Below are 22607 nucleotides of genomic sequence, written 5' to 3'. Positions count from 1 at the left end.
ACTCCCTGTCCAGGCCGAGATTCGCCCAACGCCGATATCCAGTTTACTGGTAAGGTACTATACAATGAGTTTGGAGAGCTTGCCTCGTCCTAACAGCACTCGCTCAGTGTGTATGTGATTTGCCGATTCAGGCCATATGTATCAAAAAAGATCGCCACCAAATTTTCTTCCTTTGCACGGGGGCTCATTAAATCCAGCCGTCATTCATCCGGTTTTCTTCCTTCTCTTCTATCCAGGATCAACCGTCACCTCTCGTCATCACGAGGTCTGGCGCTGGATGGCTCAATCACGATCTGTGGTAATTGCTGTAGCCGAAGGCTTGGTAATTGTGGTATCTTCCTCTGCTGGTTCTGCTGGCTTTGCTGCCCAGATTGGCCAGTTGTGTGCTCCTCCGCGGCCAAGTCGGCCATGTTTGAGGCAAGATTGTCTGCGCGTTGTTGAGAGGGTCCGGGATAGGTCGGAGGGGGTTCGACGTTTGGCTGAGGAGTGTTGCTTCTGGAGTGTTCATCGTCGAGGGAAACTTCGTCGTATCCGGGAGGAGAGTAGATGGGGATGCCGGCCTCTCCAACATCGGCCTCGATAATCTCAGGGCTCGAACCGGCTCTAGTGTCTAGACGGGGCGTATCTGGTCGCGAGTTCGCCCGGGATCTCGGCAGCCCAGGAGAGGGGAGGTCACTGTCGATACTCATGACGGAGCTGCCTCTCCTGTGGCCCGACTCGGCAACGGACCTGGTTGATGTGGCGGCAATACTAGCAGCGTCCGATAACAAGCCCATCCTCTCGCTTTCCTGGCTGTTGGCTCGAATTCGGGTGCCATCGTGACGTGCAACGCCAAGATCGGCGTAAGATACGCTGGAGACATTTCTTTGGCGTTCAGCCTTGATACGTTCATGCTCTTCGCGGAGGACGCCAACGACACTGTTGTTGCTGGCGTTGCGGGCTTGTGTGCGGATGTTCTCCAGGGCAACGTGGTCGCCACGGTCTCGCGCTTCGCGACGCTCTCTCCTCCTCTCCTCGCGTTCGGCAAGTTCTTGTCGTCGAGCCAGGCGAATCTGGTACAGTGCTTCCATCTCTTGGTCTCGCAGTTCCTCCTCATTCTCCTCCGTCGGGTACTCAATGACAACATCCACACCGCCACGCTCGCCCTCACGACCCAAAACCTGCTCGTTATCGTTGGCATCGACCCTGTAAGCTGGCAGAGTCATTACTGAGCGAATAGAAGTGTTGCGGTTTACGGCGCTGTTGGGGGAGCGGCTGTCGGCCTGAGACTGGTTGGCGGAGGCATCGAAGCGCAGGGAAGTCGGGCGATTACGGGAGCTGCGGGTGGCTAGCTGTTCGGTGGAGTTTGATTCTTCATCCTGAGCCTGTTGGTACCTGCTCCGGCCAGCGCCCGTGTTCCATATTTTGAGAAAGCCTCCACGGGAGGAGTTTTTCGAGGGCTTGCGATTGCGTCTAGAGGCGCGGAAGGAGAATATTACAAAGGCGACGAAGATAATGAAGACCAGGGCGGCGAGGATTGCCTGTATTGGCGACAGGTGTTAGTGGTGTTGTTGGCTGGCACGAGCGGCTCGGGGCCATGGCATGTTATTGTACTTACAATGATGGTGACTTTCCTGGGATCGCTATCGCCGTCACGGCGACGCAAGGCCCTGGACGAGTGCTCTCGAGCAGCTCCCAGCAACTGCAGAGGTATTCGCATATTGAGATACATGTTGGTAAAGAAACGAGTGACAAAGGATAGAGGGCGCAGAGCGGAAGAGGCGGCGGTTAAGAGGGCGGAGGTGACTAAGGTAAGGCGTAAGGCGAATTACGGCGGGGCGTCCCAGCTGCGCAGGGCAAAAAATAAGCGTCAGAGCTGGGACATTGAAAACCGACTATTGACAACAGCAGATGGAGAAGCGGAATATGGAGGAATTCGCGACGCGCGAAATGTAACCGAAGTCGGTTGCGAGAAGGGTTTTCTTCCGGTGGGTTGGAGGAACGGTACGAGACAGGAAGGAGGGAAGCAGCGGCGGGAAGCGCAGACTGCTGGCTGGTAGGTGTGTGTGAGTGTGTGTGAGAGAGGTGCGGATGAGGTGAGCGAGGTGAGGCAAGGTAAGGTCAGGAAGGAATGGAACAACAGGTGCAGGACAGAGGTGCAGGTCCCAGTTTGCAGGCAAGGTCCCGGGGGGGCAACCCAAAGGCCAGGTCCAGGTCCAGGTCCAGGTTCAGGACCAGGACCAGGTGCGTTAGTGTACGAGAATGCCAGGTGGGACACGGGATGGGGATTGGAGAGGGTGCCAGTGGGTGTGTTCAGCCAGGAGGTGTAAGAGATGCCTTTTGGGTATTTAGGGACCGACCTCGCCTTATTATTAGCAGGAGCTGAGGGTGGAGGAGAGGGGTTTGAATGGGGAAGAGAGAGAAAGAGAGAGAGAAGAGCAGTGAAGGGTTTACGAATAGGGATGAGGTAGGTAGGTAGGTAAGGATGGATATGAATAAAGTATTGGATGCAAATGGATATGGAGATGGATTCCAGATTATGGATTATGGGAAGGAGGGACGTGGAGGCAGCAGCGTCAAGTCACGGTCACAGGTTGACCGTCAGCCCGGGCAGGCAGGACGCTGGAGGAGGTCAGGTCCAGGTCCCGTCAGCACCACCGTTCGTTCATTCCCCCATTTCGCAGTTCCAGCCAAGCCTTTTCCTCTTTTTTTTTTTTTTTTTTTTTTGGCCTTCGGTTCTGTCTCTCGTGCCTGAGGTGCCATCTCGTTCTCCTTTCGAGCATCTGCAGCTCCGGATGCAATGCAATGCTCGGTGCACGCAGTGCATTCATTTCATTTCGCAGACCACTCCCAAAAACCGCAATCATCATCACCCACCACCACCAACAAGACAGTAGACCTACCTACCTACCTTACCCAATGCTGTGCAAAGGCCGTCCCTCCGCCGACAACCCTGGGCCTCCAAAAACACGACCTCGACGGAAACACTAACGTCCCACCCCGGGTTCGTGTATGCTCCTTAGTGGGCGCCGGCGGCGGGAACAGCCAGACCCTGAGCCAATCGGCCGCCCCCTCTGCTGCGACGATGCGAGTCGTCGCGTCCTCTGCAAAGGACCCCGCGGATACAGCTCCTCGATGATATCAGACCAAGAGACACCGCCCGTCCCCGATGGCTGGTCCTGCGCCCGAAGGGACCGAACCGCCACGGAAGAGACGGACGCCCAAGAGGCTATGCTATGCCCGTTGACACACGACGACGTCCACACTGGATGAGGCTCTCCGGATGGCAGGGGAAGCAATCAATGCAACTTTTTGAGTTTACAGAAGATGGCACCTGTCCAACTGGTGTTCGTCGAATGAAAAACCACTCGAATATTCATCTATTGCAGCCGGGAACATACGCGACGGGAAACACGAACGGGCGAAACAATGCGGAGGGAAGAGCCCTGTCGTGTCCAGCAAACGGACCAAGCCGAATCTCGGGAGCCGACCTCTCCATCAATGCGTCTCCCGCGCTTCCTTCGATTAGATTCAAGCAATTGGTATTCTCTCGGCCTTCACCGACGAACCACTTCACGCGCCCATCTCCAGCTGTATGCCGTCAGACCCTAAACATTCCCAGTTCAACATAAGCCATCAAGCCACCAAGCCACCAAGCCACCAAGCCATCGCCGCCTCATTACCAGTCAGCCCAACCCCGACCTTCAGTCTCGGGGCTTGAGGCGGTGCGCCAGGCGGTGCTGCCGCCAAACCTGTTGGTCAATCGTCAGTGGTCACCACCACCCAGCCCTGCCCACTTCTCCGGCCCCTCGGTCCATGGCTGTCCTGGCTGCTGCAACGCTACAACGCTCCATTCGATCCCACTCTGTCCAAACGCTCACCTCAAAGTATCGAGACCCAAAACTTTTGGACCACCGCAGCGTCACTTCTCCATTGCGACCCCCATCTCGTCCTTGACACGGGTTCCACGCGTGACATCAGACGAAACACTGTCTTCCTCCTGGCGACGATGCAGTCTTTGTTTTCGAATGTGACGGATACCAGCTTTATCCTGTTCCAGGACACTGATTTCGCTTCTGTCACTTCCCGCGTAGCTACTCGACCAGCAATGAGGCGCTTCAGGAGTGACGTTCAGGAGTGACGAGGTCGACATGCCGCTGGCCGTCTTGCTTTCCTCGGTCTTGTTACCCACATGAGGAAGGACATCAGCGCGCTCGAGCGCTCAGGGTCGTCTCCAGTTTTGCCCGTGCTACTATTTCAAGCAATATCATGACCCAAAGCACAACAAGCATCACCGCCCAGTGACGACCCATCAACGAAATGTTCCCACTTCCAAGAGACCTCAAACCTCCAGCCACCGCCCTCTCGACATGTTCTCATGACTGATATCCAAGAATGCGCTCTGCCACAACCCACAGACGTTGCAGGGTTCCCCAGCCCGATCAAAGTGCAAAAACTAATCCCGTAGCCGCCAACCACACCAGTTGGCAGAGCCTAGGAGACTTTTGGACGACAGCAAGGATGCCCCGCCATGAGGCGCACCGCCTCATCCCCCAATCGCACTGTGGCTATTGCGCTGTCCCATCGCAACCAACGGCAGGATGAACAGAGCCCTGTTTGATCACCAGCCTCTGATATCTCGCGCAACTACAAAGTCATCCTTGCGACATGATGCCTGTTGCCGGCCATGCGCTGATGCCCGCATACAATTGCGAATTCCATCCTGGCTCCAAATGCCCAAACCTGCAAGTTCTCCAAGCTGTGCCCTACTCTCAGGGACGGATGGCTGGTCTCAATGCAAGTCTCAGACAAGACGCACTTGTCTAAGACCTGCCTGCATGTCGTCTTAAATTGCCCAATCGCCTGGCTGTGCCCTCTCATTCGCAGCTCCTCGCGAGTAGCGCTGACAGAGGCGGAACGGGGTGGCATCCCACTTTCGTCCATACTTGAGTCTGGCACTCAATCGACCTCATCGCAGGGCAGCCGGCCATGCCTCGGGTCGAACGAGATTCTGGTTGACGGTGGCGGCCTCTGGTGCGCCGTCCCCAACGCTTCACGCAGCACCAAGGCATCCGTCCCGCATTGAACCGGGCGCAACGCAACGTTAAATCGGCCTGTCGTCGTGCCACCGTCTTCAATTATACGAGCAGCGGGTTTACCCCAACTGCCCCTCATTCCAACCGTCCCAGAGCCAACGCAAACTCGCAGCGCAGACTTGCCACTCCCACGTTCCGTCTCAGCTCAGCTGGGATGAGCTTCAAGAAGCTTGTCCCACGGTGCACTTTCTCAGTCATATGCAAAGTGCTTTTGAAGGATGATCACCACCACACTTCGCAGTCTGCAGCGCGAATCCTCTGAGCCCGCCTCCATGCACGCACAAAGCACAAAGCACCACCGCAGCAACCAACACAGCGCCCCAACGACGATCTGCCAAAGCAAGAAAAACACATGCAGCCTTCCTCACTGCGCCACGGGGCCTTGACGTCCGGCCCCCCAGAGTCGCGAATCCTACCAGGCCACCACGTTGTTGCCGACACCCGTGCATGACGTATAACGCAGCGATCAATCGTTGCATGTCGCCTGAATGATTTGAGTAGTGTTTCCAGGCGTAGACAGCGACATTCAGCCTTGTCGCGATCGCATATTTTGAACTAGTACGCAAAGTCACGGCCATGATGATTTGGAATGCACTGAGGGCCATGTGATGCCTGTCCTCCTCTCCCGAGGAAACTCAAGTCACTCTGGTAAGCATCGATTCCAGACTTCATGTGCACTTTGAGAATTTGAAAAGGCGGACGTTTATGATTGGGTGCGCGCGGCGCGCATAGCATCATCATGACGATCAACACGCCTGGCCGGACGTAAACCGTGAGCAGAGTCGTTGCGATCAAAACAGATTCATCGCGCAGGATTCATATCCAAAACCCTCAATTATCAGATTATCTCGTGAGAAAAAGCCCGTCTTAATAATCCACCACTCAAGAAACTATCTTTCACCTTCCAAAAAGGAACAACAACAAGAACATTCTCACCCAAACTTCTTCTCAAACTTCCTCAACATGCCCGTGACGCCCCTCTCGAGCCGCCCTGCGTTCGCCTCCAACTTGCCCGCCGGCTCCTGCTTGACCATGTACCCCTTGTACCGGGCCGCCTCCTGCTCCGTCGGCCGGTAGAGCTGCTGGTGCACCGAGTAGTCCAACGCTGCCGGCGACTGCGGCTGCGTTGTGTACGAGTACTGCGAGAACCCCCCGATCGGCGTAGCTCCGGGGCTCGTGACCGGGGGCGTGCCCGTCGTGCCTGGCGTCTGAGGAGGCGGCGTCGGCTGCTGGGTCTGTTGCTGCTGGGGCGGTTGCTGAGGCTGGGCCGGCGCTGTCTGCGGCGGGGGTGGAGGTGGAGGAGGCTGCAGGCCCGTGGTGCCGGGAAAGTTGCTGCCGTAGGGGCTTGCCAATCCCGGTGAGGCCAGGCCGCCGTGGACGGCCTGTACGGGCATGGTCACGGCGCGCTGGAGCCCGGGTTGCGGTGGCGCGCCGAACTGCGGCGGCGGGGGCGGGGGCGGGAGACCGGTGGCCCCGACCTGGGCGGATTGGAAACCCGGGGGCGGGACGAAGCCGGGAGAGAAGGGAGCCTGGGCGTCGTATGCTACTGCGGCCGCCAGGGGGTCCACCCCGCCGTCTTCTGGGGGAGGAGTCTTTTCTCGGTGTCTGATTGCCTCGGGCGCGGCGGGCGCGGCGGGGTTGTATGCCATAGGCGCGAAGCTTGCTGGAGGTTCTTGCTGCGCCGGGACAGCGGACGTTGGGGGCCCCGCGAAACTGACGGGCGCTTGTTGTTGAGATTGCTGGGGGCTGCCGTAGTGAGGATCCGAGATGGCGGCGTGCTCGAGCTGTTGCACGACTGCGCTCACGGGGTCGGCTTGGTGATGGCCGTGGTGGTGTGATGGCTGCGCCGGCTCGTCAAGAACCTCGACCTGCGCCGGCGGGAGGACTCTGCGGATGCCATTGACGAACTGGAGCGCGTCCTCCTGCTTCCAGAAGTAGATGTCGAGAGAGTGAAGCTTGTAGTGGTACTTGTTCTGATTTTGGGGGTCGTAGGTCGGGAGATGCCACTCCATCTGGTCCGTCGTTTCGCCGACGGTGAGGGTTACCATGCATTGGTGATTATAGGTGTACTGCACGTGCGTCTTATCGAGGACTAGACACCACTATTGTCAGCTCTCTGGCTACGGCGGCGCATGGCGGCGCAACATACACCCGTCAAAGGCATCTTGGTCATCCGTGCCTGGGTGGTTCGCGATCTCAATGCGCGCGCGGCGGTCATTCGCGTTTTCGAACAGATAGACGTAGGAGCCCTTATCGAAGCGGTGGTGAGGGGGTTTGTTCGTCGGCGGGCCGTAGAAGTAGTGAATGTCTCCGAAGCTGTGAAGCGTCACAGGCCAGTCAGCCATGATGTTGTTTCCCCCTCAAGTCAAGTAGCACTGCTACTCTTGTTTTTTCTGCGTCTGAGAAGATGGAGCAAACTTACAGAGTAGCTACGTTCTCCTCGCCCGGCCGGGTCGCCATCCTGGTTTTGTTGGAACCCGTGTTTCCAGGAATAGATCTTCAGGTCGTTGGGGGAAAGGCAATCGGCCGAGCAATCAATCTAAACCCCTCCCTCCCACTCGCGAGGGTGAGAAGCACAGGAGCGGCGCAAGCTGTGGAATTACCCCGCCTCGGTCAAAGGCCAAGGGCGGCAGCAGGACGACAATAGAAACAGACTGCCGTTGGGAGGTGTGTGTGGTGTTTGGTGTGGCACGTTTATTGCGGACTCTTTGCAAGGAATAGCACAAATATACTCCGTACGGAAGGAGGACAAGAGTGTCGAGGGAGAGAGGAGGGAGGAGGGTTTGTGAGGACTAGATAATTAAGGTAGGTCTCCTTGGAACCGGCCCATCCTCTTTCTCTTCCCTCTGCCCTGCCAGTCAGCTTTTTGTGCCACTCGGTACTCGGTCGCAAGAGAGAAGAAGAAAAGACCCAAGCAGAGATTCTTGCGACCATCCCACTGTCCCGCCCATAGCGCCAATGTGCCGGCGTCTAAATGCATGCTGCTCGACTGGAGGAGCCTGCAGGTGGTCGCATCGAGTGGTCAACCGGGCGCTTACAGGAGGTTGAAAGAACCAATGACACGCGGCGGCCGGGGTGAAAGTGAGAAGAAGCACTCCCAGTCGGCCGCGGTCCCCACGGTCCTCGAAGTGGAGCTTTCTAGACCGTTGGGCACGGACCATCGTCCGTCAACCAGAATCCTTAGTCATCATTCGACGACCGGCCGGGCTGCGTTCCAAAAATTTGGCGATAGCTTCCATATCGCCGGTTTGGTCAGGTGACGGTCTGGAATTCGCAATCTTTGGAGCCACCCCACGCGCAGCACGCTGTTTTCAAAGGTCAAGGGTGACATAAAAACCAGTCAATCGCCTCCAATTGAGGCTCACGCCGTAAGAATATCCCACCCATGTCCCGGAAACTTGATCGCATCTAATTTGTCCCCTCCTAGAACCGCACCCTTCCGCACCCTCTCACCCCTCGACGCAACCTCCCCACGATACCCGAGCCCCGGTGCTCACCCAATCATCCCTCAAGATGGGTTTCACAAACATGATCAACGCGTGCTCGCACCTTCAGAATGCCTCCCGCGCCCGCCTCGGCATGACCTCCATCGTAAACACCAAGCACAACCTCAACCTCGCCCTCGCCCTGCAGCGCGCAGGCTTCCTCTCCTCCCTCTACCGCGGTGGCCCCGCGCCCCCGACCCCGGAGCAAATGTCCGAGCCCCCGGAACCCATCACCACCGCCAACGTGGCCTCCCGCCGCCTCTGGGTCGGCCTCAAGTACTGGAACAACGAGCCCGTCCTCAAGGGTATCAGCATGGTCACTAAGCCGAAGCGACCCGTCAACATCTCCATCAAGGACCTCGAGCTCGTCGTCAGAGGGTTCCAAAGCAAGGACGGCCTGATCAAGGGCATGACGTTGGGCGAGTGCATGTTCATCTCCACCGACAGGGGCGTTTTGGAGGCGAGGGAGGCTTTGGCTAGGAAAGTGGGAGGAATGGTCCTGTGTCGTGCAAGGTAAAATAAGAGAGAAAAAGAAAACAAAAAAAGAATGACGGATGGGGTTTTGGACGAAGACGAGAACTCGGTCCGCAAACGGATAGACGAATGGCCTCGAGAATGGCGTCTTGGGGAAAAGGCACCATAAAGGGACAAACGGGCGGCCGATTTGTAGACGCCCGGTGGGAGACATGTCCTCCACGTACTGTACAAAATCTGTATTTTGTAGAAAACATGAACACACCATTTCACGCTTCACTTTGCCCCGGCCCTGTTACGACGCTTAAAACACACATTCACCGAAGAGTATCATCACAAGAAGAAGGAGCTTCAATCGCCGAAGTGAAAATGCTTGCGAGTGGTATTCATTCTCTATAACTAATCTTAATCCTTGAGCTCCAGACACCAACTTATTGCTCCGGAACCCCAAAAAAAACTCTCACGAACGAAGAAATTTACGCCTTTTTGTCGGTCAGGTATCATGGTACACCCCAATCGTCTAAACTATATACTTGCCTCCACCCCTCTTCAGCACGCTACACGCTTCTTTATGCTGTCTCAGTCTTGACTTCTGTGGTCGCCGCGCTGGAAGCAGGAGCCTCGTTCTGCTCCTCGACAGTCTCCTCAAGGAGCTCCTCAAACTCATCCGGGCTCTTAAGCTCGTGGGTATCTCCCTCATCAATGGACAGTCTCGCCGCTCGCTGCGTGAGCTCATCGAACTCGGGAGACTCAGTGCGATCCTCGTTGACGCCGTCGGATCCAGACGTAAAGGCGGCACTGGGCTCGGGGTCGGAGGTCTTGTCCGAAGAAGACTCCTCAGGAATAGGCTCTGGTGTGACCGGTGCCTTGACTGGCTCCGGCTCAGGCTTGACCTCGACGGGCTCCTCGGCCTTGTCAACAACCTCAGCCACCTTCTCAACCGTCTCAACCTGAGCGGTTTCGGCCGCCACCTCCTCAATCGAGGTCTCCTTCTTGGTGAAGGGGCTTCCTGTACGAACGGACTCGGGAGAGCGCTTGATGGTTCTTCTCGGGCTTCTCGAGACGGATGAAGCTTTGCCGCTGCCTTGCGTGGAGCTGCGGTGTCTGGGAGGCGTGACGGGGGCCTTCTCGGTGGTCTTGGAGCTCGAGCTCTGGGTCGGACGCATCATACGCGCCAGGAAGTTCTCGTCGACCTCCTTCTCCTTCTTGGTGATGGGGTGATCCTGGAGGGGCTTCTTCGGCGGGGGTCCAATGCTGGGCCTGGGCCGGTTGATGACCGAATTCTGGCGCTTCAGAGTCTTGTGCGGCCCGGCACCGGCGGCGCTCGCTCTGCTAGCCGGGCGGCCCTGGTTGCCGGAGGAGCGAGAGAGGGTCTCACGGGGAGCTTCTCCCTTGACCTTGGAGACAGACGCGGCAGTCGGGGCCATGAGGGACGCCGGAAGTCTCACGGGCCTTGTGGGAGACTTGACCTTGGGCTTAACAAAGCCGGCGCCGCTGGGCGGGGTAACGTTCACGGGGGCGGGCTTCTTGTTTGATCCCGCCGTCTTCGCGCCAGTCTTTGGCGTGCTAGTTGCCGGCTTCTCGGGGGTTTTCTTGGCAGGGTCATGGGCTGCCTTGGGGGCGCTCAGCTTCGAGCCGGATTGAGGCAGCGCGGGTGCCTTGGTGGTGGTCGGAGACCTCGTGGGCGTCTTCGATCTCGCCTTGATTGCGGCAGGGGGCGCGAGGCTTTTCGGAGCAGGCTTTGCGGTGCTTTTAGCCTTGGCGGCCGGCTTCGCCGTGTCGGCGGCAGCTGCAGCTGCGCCGTTGGTAGGTGCGGAGGGGGTCTTCTCGGTCGGGTCTCCGGGGAGAAGCTCGGGCGTGGGCGTCTCGATGTCGACGTGCTTGTCGGGATTGTGGCTTGGCTTGTCGGTCACGGCGCCGAGGCTTCGGGTGGCAGCTTGGGGAGAGCCCTTCGTCGCGTCAGGGCGGCGAGGAGACTCGGGAATGGTCTCGCTGACAACACTGGCCTTGAAGCCGCCGGAAGTCTCCTCGGTGGCCATTGTCTTATCGGATTGGCCAGAGACAGACGCCTCTCCCTCGGTGTGGCTGCTCAGGCGCCGCTGAGACAAGCTCGACTCATTGCTGGGGTCTCGGCGAAGTCCGACTCTGCCGTCCTTCTCGACGGCTACGAAGCTGGTGCGAATCTTGGAGAGAGGGCGGGCTGGAGGCGGAGGGGTTTCGGTGCCGTCTGGGAAGGTAATGCGGTTAGCAAAGCTTCAGAACGGGACGCGATTACGAGACAATATAGGTGCATTTCAAAGCGAACAGTGCTGCGAGGGGCGACTTGCAAGCTGGAGCATCGCAGTGCAGCTGTGCAGGGCAAACGAGAGAAGAAGACTGGTGGGCAGCACTTACTGGAAGAAAGTCCAGGCGATCTACCTCGATCTGGCGGGCTCGCGTCCTGTTTCTGCTCGAACATTGCCCGCAAGTTCTTGACTGCGGACATGGCGACGGTGTCGGGTCGCTGCCTTGCGACGAGGTACTCTGCTAAACTCTCGGTGGAAGCTGTAAGGGAGGTTGGAGTTGCGACGAGTATCTCGTTGGGCGATATGTTGGGCGAAGAAAGCGCGGCGTAAGATGCTCAAGGGCTATAAGGAGGAACTCGGCGCTGGAGTGTTTCCAGCACGCAGGCGCATGCCGAGTCAGGTTCGTATCTGCGGAGAAGGCGGAAGCAGGCTTCGAAGTCGGGCAGCGGTCACGACGTGTGAGCTTTTCGAAGTCGTGGGTTTGGGGGCTGAGCGGGAGGAAGTGGGAGAGAAGGGCAGGATTGGATTCGGGGGCGGCGGTGTCAGTGCAGCGAGGCGAGGTAGGCAGGCAGACAGACGATGGATGATCAGCAGCGTTGTGGGTATTTCGAGCTGGGTTTTTGTGGAGTTGTAGGCGGGTGAGAGACGGGAGAGCAGCGAGGTGCTATGCTAAATGCATGATCTGTAGAAGAGGAAGATTGCGAAAGCTGTCTTGTCTCGATGTCGGGGGGGGGAGTGCTGTGGTGTTGTGTGCTGCAAGTGGTGCGTGTGTGGTTGGGTTGTCTCAGTCAGAGTCTCTCTCGTCTGGTGTTTGGTGTCCAGTAGTTCCAGTCCCGTCTCCCCTCGGTGGGCGCGTTTGTCCGTCCACTTGGTTCAGGTCCCGTCGGGTCTGTGGTCTCCTAGGTTCAGTGCGAACAGAGGAGAAAATGGAACGGCCACGGTCAGGGTGTGTGAGGTGCGGTACGGATACTCGTGGGTGCGGGTGGTTCGAGAAGGGGACAGGTGAGGTTGCTTGTTCATCAGGGCTAGCATTTAAATTACGGCCACCCCATAATCCCATAATCATAATCAGAAGGGACTGGATCGATCAAAAAGCCCACCACGCGGGAGGCCACTATTTGCCAATTCGAACGCACCAGACCACCGCGGTCTGCTCGTGTAGGGCCTGCTCGATCCTCGGCGTCATGTACTATCTGCTTAACTTTGGGATAGATACCTCATCACCAAGAGCGAGAGTTGTGCACTAATACAATACAGAGTCACAGAGTACCTAGGTAAGGTACACTCTGGCATTAGGGGGAGGGGGGCGGCGTTGTGAGGGGTGTGTGCGAGCATTCAGGGGTTCCCATACATGCACATGCTCATTCGCTGCTACACTGCCAAACCGACCCGACGCCAGCTCACTGTCACAGACTTTTAGCTCGTCTTCAACATGAGGCGGTGGGTGGTGGGTGGTGTTGGCGACGCGTTTATGTAAGGACTGGTGGCATATGCAGTTTATGCCTGTATGCATCATGTACACTGCCTACCTTACAGGCTTACACAGCTATGGAACACAGCCAGCTAGACGAATGGTTCGCGTTCACTGCAACGCCGCGGTGCGCGTCCCCAGCCTCCCAGTCCCAAGAAAGAACATGCAGGAGCTCCAACGGCGGGCATCCACTGGCCATTCCGGCTGCTCTCGCTTGTCGAAATGCCTGCAGGGCCTCAAATGGGAGATCCATTGGCCCAGGGTCGTCGAACATGGTTCTGGAAGCTGCTCATTAACGGCCAGTGCCTCTTGGTCAGCGAGGGTCTCCCCCAGGGCCCCAATCCTCCCTTTTTGAAGAATTGTCATTTGAGCACATGAAAATCACAGAGGGGGTGGGTGGTGATAGGTGCCAGGATGCCAACAATATGAGGTACTTATTACCTTACGCGAGTACTTTTGAAGACACATCACAAGTCAAACACAACCTCACAGCTCACTGTTGGCAGCCGGACCCCCTTTTCCATCCAACCATCCCTCCAGACTCCGTTCCCCTCTATCCCTTGGCTTGGTGGTGCTTGCCCTTGTAGGAAAATGCCCCTCCTACCTCTCGCTGCCCTCACCTGGTCTGTCTGTTGTCCCAGGCCGTGCGATGCCGCCGTCGCCGCAGTTTAGTCCGCAGCTGCAGCTAGTGCCTGACTGTTGGGCGCGGCAGGATCGACAAAAAGGGGAAATTCGGTAGCAATGTCGGTTTGGCAGCCGTCGGATGCCGCCAACCGGGCGCAATGACGAGACGGCGCTGACAACTTACAGCGGTAGCTCTGGTAGCTTATCAAAAATGAAGCACGCCTACAAACGGTCTCTGAGGTGATGGACATGAACGCCGCCGGACGAGCTTTCTTTCCCTCTCTCAGGTCCATATCTTTAATCTTTTTTCATTACCTAGAGGGAAAGCTAGGTACAGCTCCAATGCACGGTCTCCTGTTTCACAGTCTCTCTTCTTCTCATCCGCTGTGCATTGGTGCGTCTGCTGGACTGCGAGCTTACCGCCTCTTGCCGCTTAACCCGTTTATCAGAATATGCATTATTCAGAAAAGGGGCAACGGTCAGGAGCGACGCGAAACACGGCTCGACAGAGGGAGAGAAAAAAAAAAAAAGTTGGCGTTCTTGTTTACTCAAGCGGCTTCCTTTATCCCTAGCTTATCCGGCTGCTCTGGCAACTGAGCCCTCCACCGTTTGACAATAAGAGACAAAGATCAAAGAAAATGACAATCCATCAATCATCCTTGGGATCACGCAAAAAAGAAGAGGCGCTCTATTCGGCGCCCCCTGGTCCCTTATTCGGCACCCTCTTAAACCCTTTTTGGCAGTACGCCCATACAAAAAAAAAGCCGTGCACGCTGGACACTCGCTTTACCTAAAACTAGCGTATAGCTATCCGTACTAATATTTATACTCGTTCGCGCGCGAATAGCGAAAAGCGCTTTAAAAAGTCTAAGAAAATCGAGGAAAATTAGGAAAAAGTGAAGGAAAATTTAAGAAAATACGGAGGCTTATACCGTTACTCTATTAGGGTTAGGTTAGGTAGTTAGGGTTATAAGTAAGTTAGGGGTTGTGGTTAGAAGTTCGGTATTCTGTTGAGATATCGGTTTTTTTCTGTTAGCTAGGGGGTGCCGAATAAGGAACCGGGGGGCGCCGAATAGAGCGCCTCAAAAAGAAGATCGAAAAAAAAGTCATGTATCTGGAACGCGACTCCGGTCTGCAGCACGGCCCCCTTTTTGCCTTCCATTTCCCACCCTCGGGAGGGAAGAGCTTCCCCTCTCGCAATGCTCTGGAAGCTCTCTGGAAGCTCTACAATCCCGGCACGCCCGCGCTGTTCCCTCTGTTCTCCAACGCGCTAGAAGCGAAGAATGTGGGGAGTCTCTCAGGGGTCATCACATCCCCTCGGCCGCCAACCGGCGACAACCTTGCCCATATAATTTCCGTCTGTGAGGCCCCAAGTTTGCTGTGCTGCGTCAATTGACTCGCTCCATGCTCATTGCTGCTCGCGGCCTGACCTGACCCGACCCAGGCACCATACGGATGCACTACTGTGCCGTACATTTGTACCCTTAGGGCAAGTTCGTTGATGAGAAGGTAGATCGTAGGGCCGGCTAATGGTGAAGGACTGTGGCCCGAGTACCCGGGGCGTGCCGCGGGGATGGGTAGCATTCCGGGAATCAAATAGGCACTCACTCAATCTCTGAAGCTCGCTTTCTAGCGGTGCAGGGCGAATAGCGCATCAACGGCCGACACCAGACCGTCCAGTACCGCCGTAATCACGCTGTCCAAGATGAGATGCGAAAGCGAATCATGCGCCTCGTTGCAGCGCTGGAGAGGACCAACAAAAAGTTCACCTTGAAAGAACCTGACGCAATGGCGCGGAAGTAACCGCAGTTTGAAAGCTCCGATGTGTTGGGCCCTGCTCCAAGAATAACGGCCGCCCGTTGGTCGCTCGCCGAACGGCCCTTGGTGTGGCTGGCCCGACCTCCGATATCGACCGTCCATGCAGGTAACTTTTTTTGCGTCTCGGCTGTGAATGAGTCGGGCTTCGTTTCCTTCAACCAGAAGACAATCCACCCGCTGGCCGCCAATTGAAGCCCATCATGTCTGTCAGAACTCTCAGAATCGGTAGGCCGCCCGTGGGAAAACTCAATTGGCCAATTCCGCATTTACTAAACATTTCCCAGGCCTGATCCCCGGTGACGGCATCGGCAAGGAGGTCATCCCCGCCGGCCGCCGCATCCTCGAGGCCCTACCCGCTTCCCTCGGCCTCAAGTTCGAGTTCACCGACCTCAAGGCCGGTTTTGAGACCTTCGAGCAGACGGGCGCCGCCCTCCCCGACAAGACCGTCGAGATCCTCAAGAACGAGTGCGATGGCGCCCTCTTCGGAGCCGTCTCCTCACCCACTACCCCGCGTAAGGGCTACTCCTCCCCCATCGTCGGCCTGCGCAAGAAACTCGACCTCTACGCCAACGTCCGCCCCGTCAAGTCCGTCTCCACCGACCGCAAGCTGATCGACATGGTCATCGTCCGCGAAAATACCGAGGACCTGTACGTCAAGGAGGAAAAGACCTACAACGGTCCCAACGGCAAGATCGCCGAGGCCATCAAGCGCATCAGCGAGAACGCCTCCCACCGCATCGCCGCCATGGCCGGTGAGATTGCCCTTCGCCGCCAGAATGTCCGCGCCACCGGTGCCTCCAGCATCCACAGCAGCCCCCTCGTCACCATCACCCACAAGTCCAACGTCCTCTCCCAGACCGACGGCCTCTTCCGCCAGACCGCCAAGCAGGCCCTCGCCAACCCCAAGTTCTCCAGCGTCAAGATCGAGGAGCAGATTGTCGACTCCATGGTCTACAAGCTCTTCCGCCAGCCCGAGGACTACGACGTCATTGTCGCCCCTAACCTGTACGGCGACATCCTCTCTGACGGCGCCGCCGCCCTCGTCGGTTCTCTCGGTCTCGTCCCCAGCGCCAACGTCGGCGAGGGTTTCGCCATGGGCGAGCCCTGCCACGGCTCTGCCCCTGACATCCAGGGCATGGACATCGCCAACCCCATCGCCACCCTCCGTAGCGCTGCCGTGATGCTCGAGTTCCTGAACGAGGAGGCTGCCGCCGCCAAGATCTACGCCGCTGTTGACGCCAACCTGGAGGAGGGCAAGCTCCTCACCCCTGATCTCGGTGGCTCTGCCAAGACCAGCGAGGTTGTCGCCGACGTTCTCCGTAGAATGTAAGGTGTCGTGTCGATATAAAATTTGGAATGAGGCAACTTCCGTGACTGGATATGGCAGTCGGCGTAGGCAGCTGCGTCTTTGATACCTACCATATTACTAAAAGTACTTGTTTTACCTAGCAGCTCTGGGGATTCATCGCTCTTTCCTGCCGTGCAATGAGTGAAACTTCTCTTCCGTAGACCTTGCGCGCATGCTCCTGCTTAAACACGCTGTTCAAAAGGTCATCGCCCAGAATTTCCTCCCAGTAACCCTACAAATGCCAGCCATCGCCACTAGCATGGGCTTCGTGGCCTCTTACGCTTCCATCATCCCTATCCCTCCCTCGTCTCAGCCCCAGAGCCGGAGCTCTCTGGCAATACACACCGACAACGGCGAAAATGACAATACTCATCACCGGCTGGCCGACTGGCTCAAGCAAAAAGCCCGACTGAAGCCATCCCGACACCATCAAGCTCCACAAGAATCAGCTTCGATGCCCGAGCCAGAGAAGATTGAAGCAGTCCCAACACCGACACCCACATACGCGACAACCGAGAAAGCAACGAGAAAAGCAGACAACTGCTTCGGGTTGAGCTGCTTTGGTCATCCCAGTACCAGGCGTGATCGACGTCCAACGCCCTACGTTTACACATGGCAAACAACGGAGGCTGACAGTATGCGTCCAAGCAGAGCATCAAGCCGTGTTTCAAGGGGCCCGAGCAAGAGGATGATTGTGCAAAATGTTTGAGTATCGCTTGAAGTTTAGCATTTCCGCCGAGGATCCTGGGGATCGTTCGCTGGAGTTTGTCATGGCAGCCGGGAGAAAGTTGGGAAGGACAACAGCCCGAAGTCTATCGCCAACAACAATCAACCCTATCACATCCTCTTCACGCAGACAACAGTAGTTTCGCTGTCTTAGAGTGTCGACACCTAGAGCTGCAGAAAGCTTCCTCCGAAAAGACCCCTCTTCATCAGCCCTCGACGTTACATCTCCCAGAGTCGCCATATTGCTAGGATTGATAAAAGCACAAGACGAAGACGGAGACACGATGGGGACGGTTGCATGGAAATGCACTTTGGGAGAGACGAGGTCTGTATTTCTTCAAAGTCTAGTTTCTATCATGAATCACGTACCCCCGCAAGCCTCTCTATTCAAGGCTTCAGGTTGATTTTCGTCCAGGCTCTACATTCCTGGTGTATGACATTAGATAGATATACATGTATGTACGCCGCTCAAATAGGCGACATACGACCGGCCATTCTCGGCGAGCTCATGACGCCGAGCGGCGGTCCGCTGTTGATACACGACGTGATGCCACAAACGGGCCACGGATTTGATACAAGACCCCAGTGGGGATAGCCTATGAGGCTTACTTGGTACGCTTGGCCGCCAACTCCTTCTGGTAGTTGGCGATGAGCTCCTTTCTGCGGGGATTGTTAGCATGCATGATGCACAAACATCAGATGGGCAAGAAGACGTACTGGAGGTGGGGAGGAGCAGCGGCGTAGTGGCTGAACTCCATGGAGAACTCGCCCTTGCCCTGGGTGGCGGCACGGAGCTGAGAGCTGAAGCCGAACATGGCGTTGAGACTGCAGTCGGCGATGAGGGTGAAGTCCTCGGTGCCGACCTCGGTGTCGTGGATGGTGGCGTTGCGCTTGTTCATGAGCATGATGATGTTACCCTGGAACTCGTTGGGGGCGGTGATAGTGGTCTTCATCAGGGGCTCGAGGACCTGGCCGCCGGCCTCGTCGAAGGCCTTGCGGAAAGCCATCTGGGTGGCCAGGCTGAAGGCGTGATCGGAGGAATCAGTAACGTGGGTGGAACCGTCGTTGACAATCATCTTGGTACCAATGACCCTGTGGCCGAGGAGGGGACCCCTCTCGGTGACCTCCTCGAAACCCTTGCCGCAAGCGGAAAGGAACTTGTCGGGAATCGTGCCACCGACGACCTGGGTCTCGAAGTAGTTCTTCTCGGGGTCCTCGAAGGGCTCGATCCAGCCAGCGACACGGGCGTAGTCACCAGGGCCACCGGACTGTCTCTTGAAGAGGAAGTCGTAGTCGGTCCTGCGGGAGATGGTCTCGCGGTAGGAGACGCGGGGCTTGCCGGTCTCGCAGTCGACCTTGTACTCGCGGCGGAGACGCTCGACGTAAATCTCGAGATGCAGTTCGCCCATGCCGGAGATGATGGTCTCCTCGGACTCCTCGTCGACGTGCAGACGGAAGGTAGGGTCTTCGCGCTGGAAGCGGTTCATGGCCTTGGAGAAGTTGTCGGCGTCGCTGGTGCGCTTGGGCTTGATGGACAGCGACATGACGGCGTCCGGGACGAACATGGAGGACATGGTGTAGGGCAGGTTTCCGTCGGTGAAGGTGTCTCCGGAGGCGCAGTCGACGCCGAAGACGGCGCAGATCTCGCCGGCGCCGATCTCGTTGACGTCCTCCATCTCGTTGGAGTGCATGCGGACGATGCGGGGGATGCGGACCTTCTTGTCGGTGCGGGAGTTGAACAGGTAGGATCCCTTGCGGAGCTTGCCCTGGTAGACGCGGATGTAGGTGAGCTGGCCGTAGTTGTTCTCCTCGAGCTTGAAGGCGAGTCCGACGAAGGGGAGCGAGTTGTAAGGCACCAGCTTGACCTCGGTCTCGTCGCGCTTCCTGTCCAGAGCCTTGTTCTCGACCTCGGAGGGGTTGGGCAGGTAGTCACAGACAGCGTCGAGGACGGTCTGAATACCCTTGTCGGCGAGGGCGGAACCCATCATGACGGGGGAGAACTTCAGGGCGATGGTAGAACGGCGGATGGCAGCCTTGATCTGGGGAATGGTAGGGGTCTGCTCCTCGAGGAAGATTTCGGCAATCTCGTCGTCGACGTCGGCAAGCTTCTCGATGAGTTCCTGGCGCTTCTCCTCGACGATGTCCGCGTAGCCGTTGGGGACCTCGGCGACCCTGACCTGGGTGCCACGGGGGCCCTCAAAGTAGTAAGCCTTCTTCTCGATGATGTCAATGACGCCCTGGAACTCGTTCTCGGCACCGATGGGGACCTGGATCGCGGCGGCGGGGATCTTGAGCTTCTTGTTGATCTGCTCGACGGCCTTCCAGGGGTTGGCACCCATGCGGTCCATCTTGTTCACAAAGCTGATGCGGGGGACGTTGTAGCGCTTCATCTGACGGTCGACGGTGATGGTTTGGGACTGGACACCGCTGACGGCGCAGAGAATCATGACGGCACCGTCGAGAACACGCAGAGCGCGCTCGACCTCGATGGTGAAGTCAATGTGACCGGGCGTATCGATGATGTTGATGTGGTATGTTTCGTCTTTTCCGTTTTCCTTCTTGGTCCAGTCGGCGAAGGTAGCTGCAGACTGGATGGTGATGCCTTTTTCTCTCTCGAGATCCATGGAGTCCATCTTGGCGCCGACGGAGTCCTTTCCGCGGACCTCGTGAATAGCCTTGATCTTGCCAGAGTAGAAGAGAACTCGCTCGGTACATGTCGTCTTTCCGGAGTCGATGTGGGCGGCGATACCGATATTGCGCACGCGGGAGAGACGCTGGGCCTCCTCGGGGCTCATCTTGGCGGCGACGACCTCGGGGGTCAGGGCGGCGGCGTTCTCCTGGGCCAGCTTCAGGGCCTCCTGGGCGGCGGACCGGACACGGGAGGTCGTGGAGAACGCACGCCTTGCGAGCTTCCATGATGCCGGAGTCGCTTGGGTGGTGGCGGCGGCAGGAGCAGCAGCCTTCAAGTTGACGGCGATGCTGAAAGGCCGACTCGAAGGCTTTGCGCCTGTAAAGAGGCCGCCATTCGGCACTCTGACGGCCCTGGGAGCCCTCATCGTGACCAAAAGCGTATGCGGCGTATACAGAAGGGAAAGAATGGAGTAGGTAGAACTACGAAAAGAGGGAGATGGGACCCATTGGAGACAGGATGATCTGATAGCGCACTTTTTTTTGCACTCCCACACAATGCATGCGAAACTTTTTTTGCAGGGGTCCGAATTCGCGCCGGCCGCGACGGCACGTGTTTTCGTGGAGAAGTGGGGCGTTCCCGGAGCTGGACGAATCGCTGCTGCGGGATTACGCCGGCCGGTTCATCGGCGACGGGTCAGGCATCTGGTGGCATTCACAATAGGCATTCTTTTCTTTCAATCTTTGTCTTGTGGATTTTAATGTTTCTCGGCTATGAAAGATTGGCCTCCACGTATTTCTCGAGCTTCTCCAGGGCTTCCTTGAGCACCTCCGTGTGGCACACATAGCCAATGCGGACATAGCCCGGGAAGTCCTTCCCGTCTCCGAAGCACCTGGACCCAGGTACGAAGAACACCTTCGTTTTGTTGAGAACATCCAGGCAAAACTTGACATCATCTACCGGCTTTCCGCCGTGGGTGAATTGGACAAATGCCGTGGTTCCCGCCTTGGGCTTGACCCATGAGCAGACGTTCTTATGCTTTTCGATGAAGGCTTCTAGCAACGCCTTGTTCGTGTTAGCGAGCGCGACGTTACGCTCTAGCAATGGCTTCCAAACCGGCCGCGAAAGGGCGTAGGAAGCAATCTGGTCATCTATCTGAGACACGCTGATGGTGGTGTAGTCTCTTGCTGAAGCGATTGCCTGGATGATGCCCTTGTCTTTTGATGCGATCCAGCCGATCCGGATGCCAGCCAACGCATAAGACTTGGACATGGAACCTGTGACGATAACCTTTTCGTAGCCAAAGGTGGTGACCGGAGGCGGCACTTCGGAGCCATCCTCGAAGAAGTTGTGAAACAGCGGGCGGTAAACCTCGTCTGAAAAGAGGATGAGGTTGTGAGTTTTGGCAAAGGCGACGATGTCCTTGAGCACTGTGGTGGGGATTGGTGCTCCTGTGGGGTTATTGGGATTGTTGATGATGATCATCTGCAATAATATTAGTCAACAAAACCATAGAGGACGAGAGAGAGGAGAGAGAGAGGAATGCCTTTGTATTTGACCTGACGAGACCCTCAAGTTCTTTGACATCGGGGACAAAGCCATTCTCCTTCTTCAATCTCCATAGTGAGACATCCGCGCCCAGACTCTCGGGAACGCCATAGAGCTGTTGATACGTTGGATACACACAGATGACGTGGTCGCTGGGGTTGACGAGGGTGTAGAGCAACAGGAAGTTGGCTCCGATAGCGCCTTGGGTGATGAGAACATCGTCCTGTTCAAGAATGCTTTGGGCGCCCGAACCGTCACTGCCGCACAGTTCGGCGACTCGTTGTCGGAGGGAATCAGAACCGCGGATGGGTCCGTAGACGAGCTTGGTGGAGAAGTCGATCGGGCCTGGAGCGCTCCTGTCCTCGGAGAGTCCCATCAACTCATCCACGGAGACGGAGGCGGCGCAGGTTTCGGCGATGTTGAGGCATCCCGGGGTAGTCTCATACTCGTCCATCCATTGCTCCACCTCGAAGGCCGCAATTCGGACCATGTTGGAGGATTCCGCTATAGGGAACAATTGACAACTCGATGGGCAGTAGTGAAGACGGTTTCGGTAGACGAAATCGCGGCGTAGAACTGAATTGACATAATGCCAAGGCCTTACGGAGACCGAATCCGAGGTTCTCAAACAGTTGCTGGCGGTAACTTTGAAGACCGCTTCGACTTTTTAACGTGGGAGTACGTATCGGGTGCTGCGTGTGAATTCCGAGAGCACGGGCGACATGTCAGACACCAGCGCCCTCCCGCAGTCTAATGCATGACAACGACCCGTCAACAGGGCGCCAGGCGCGCATAGGCTTGACAGGAACCGGCAGCACTAAGAAACCAGCCGGAGGGTCCAAGGGCAGAGAAACAGACGGATCGGTCCCCTAAGAGAGTTTGGGAATGAGTATTCAGATCCGAGCCAGGGTTGCATTTGTACAGCAGCTTGGGCAAGATCAGACTGCGTGGGCTTGGAGCTCTGACCTGCCGGAGTCACTTTCCGCCACATGCCCAAGAGACCCGACTCACACAAAAGAAAGAGATAAAGCATCTATGGCCGACTCGAATTGATTTCACTTTGCCAATCCTTTGATGATAGCGGACTACAAGACGGTAGATCGGACTGTAAACCTCTATCTTGG

At 57.0% G+C, this 22607-nt stretch overlaps 7 protein-coding genes across 7 annotated transcripts; 2 read left to right on the top strand and 5 right to left on the bottom strand.

Annotated features, from left to right (window-relative positions):
• Window positions 1-245: 245 nt before the first annotated feature.
• CGCA056_v009222 (uncharacterized protein) lies at window positions 246-1711 on the bottom strand (the record flags this gene model as incomplete). The annotated part of the gene is made up of 2 exons (XM_037324469.1): window positions 246-1520; window positions 1598-1711. 2 exons carry the CDS (start codon window positions 1709-1711, stop codon window positions 246-248), a joined length of 1389 nt encoding a protein of 462 aa, XP_037176625.1.
• Window positions 1712-6007: 4296 nt separating this feature from the next.
• CGCA056_v009221 (uncharacterized protein) lies at window positions 6008-7420 on the bottom strand (the record flags this gene model as incomplete). Its single annotated transcript, XM_037324468.1, has 2 exons — window positions 6008-7167; window positions 7225-7420. 2 exons carry the CDS (start codon window positions 7418-7420, stop codon window positions 6008-6010), a joined length of 1356 nt encoding a protein of 451 aa, XP_037176624.1.
• Window positions 7421-8131: 711 nt separating this feature from the next.
• CGCA056_v009220 (37S ribosomal protein S8) lies at window positions 8132-9077 on the top strand (the record flags this gene model as incomplete). The annotated part of the gene is made up of 2 exons (XM_037324467.1): window positions 8132-8264; window positions 8503-9077. The coding sequence occupies 2 exons, from the start codon at window positions 8132-8134 to the stop codon at window positions 9075-9077; spliced, it is 708 nt and encodes a 235-aa protein (XP_037176623.1).
• A 526-nt stretch (window positions 9078-9603) lies between these two features.
• On the bottom strand, window positions 9604-11519 carry CGCA056_v009219 (uncharacterized protein; the record flags this gene model as incomplete). Its single annotated transcript, XM_037324466.1, has 2 exons — window positions 9604-11261; window positions 11429-11519. The coding sequence occupies 2 exons, from the start codon at window positions 11517-11519 to the stop codon at window positions 9604-9606; spliced, it is 1749 nt and encodes a 582-aa protein (XP_037177217.1).
• A 3913-nt stretch (window positions 11520-15432) lies between these two features.
• lys12 (Homoisocitrate dehydrogenase) lies at window positions 15433-16562 on the top strand (the record flags this gene model as incomplete). The annotated part of the gene is made up of 2 exons (XM_037324465.1): window positions 15433-15457; window positions 15517-16562. The coding sequence occupies 2 exons, from the start codon at window positions 15433-15435 to the stop codon at window positions 16560-16562; spliced, it is 1071 nt and encodes a 356-aa protein (XP_037177218.1).
• Window positions 16563-17911: 1349 nt separating this feature from the next.
• On the bottom strand, window positions 17912-20362 carry CGCA056_v009217 (Elongation factor G; the record flags this gene model as incomplete). The annotated part of the gene is made up of 2 exons (XM_037324464.1): window positions 17912-17966; window positions 18024-20362. 2 exons carry the CDS (start codon window positions 20360-20362, stop codon window positions 17912-17914), a joined length of 2394 nt encoding a protein of 797 aa, XP_037177212.1.
• Window positions 20363-20706: 344 nt separating this feature from the next.
• On the bottom strand, window positions 20707-21973 carry vioD-0 (Capreomycidine synthase; the record flags this gene model as incomplete). The annotated part of the gene is made up of 2 exons (XM_037324463.1): window positions 20707-21420; window positions 21500-21973. The coding sequence occupies 2 exons, from the start codon at window positions 21971-21973 to the stop codon at window positions 20707-20709; spliced, it is 1188 nt and encodes a 395-aa protein (XP_037177213.1).
• Between the last annotated feature and the right edge of the window lie 634 nt (window positions 21974-22607).

Source organism: Colletotrichum aenigma, assembly GCF_013390185.1.
Source record: "Colletotrichum aenigma strain Cg56 chromosome Unknown KSG_Cg56_contig06, whole genome shotgun sequence".
Classification (NCBI taxonomy): Eukaryota; Fungi; Ascomycota; class Sordariomycetes; order Glomerellales; family Glomerellaceae; genus Colletotrichum; species Colletotrichum aenigma.
This window is presented reverse-complemented; position numbering and strand designations above follow the sequence as displayed.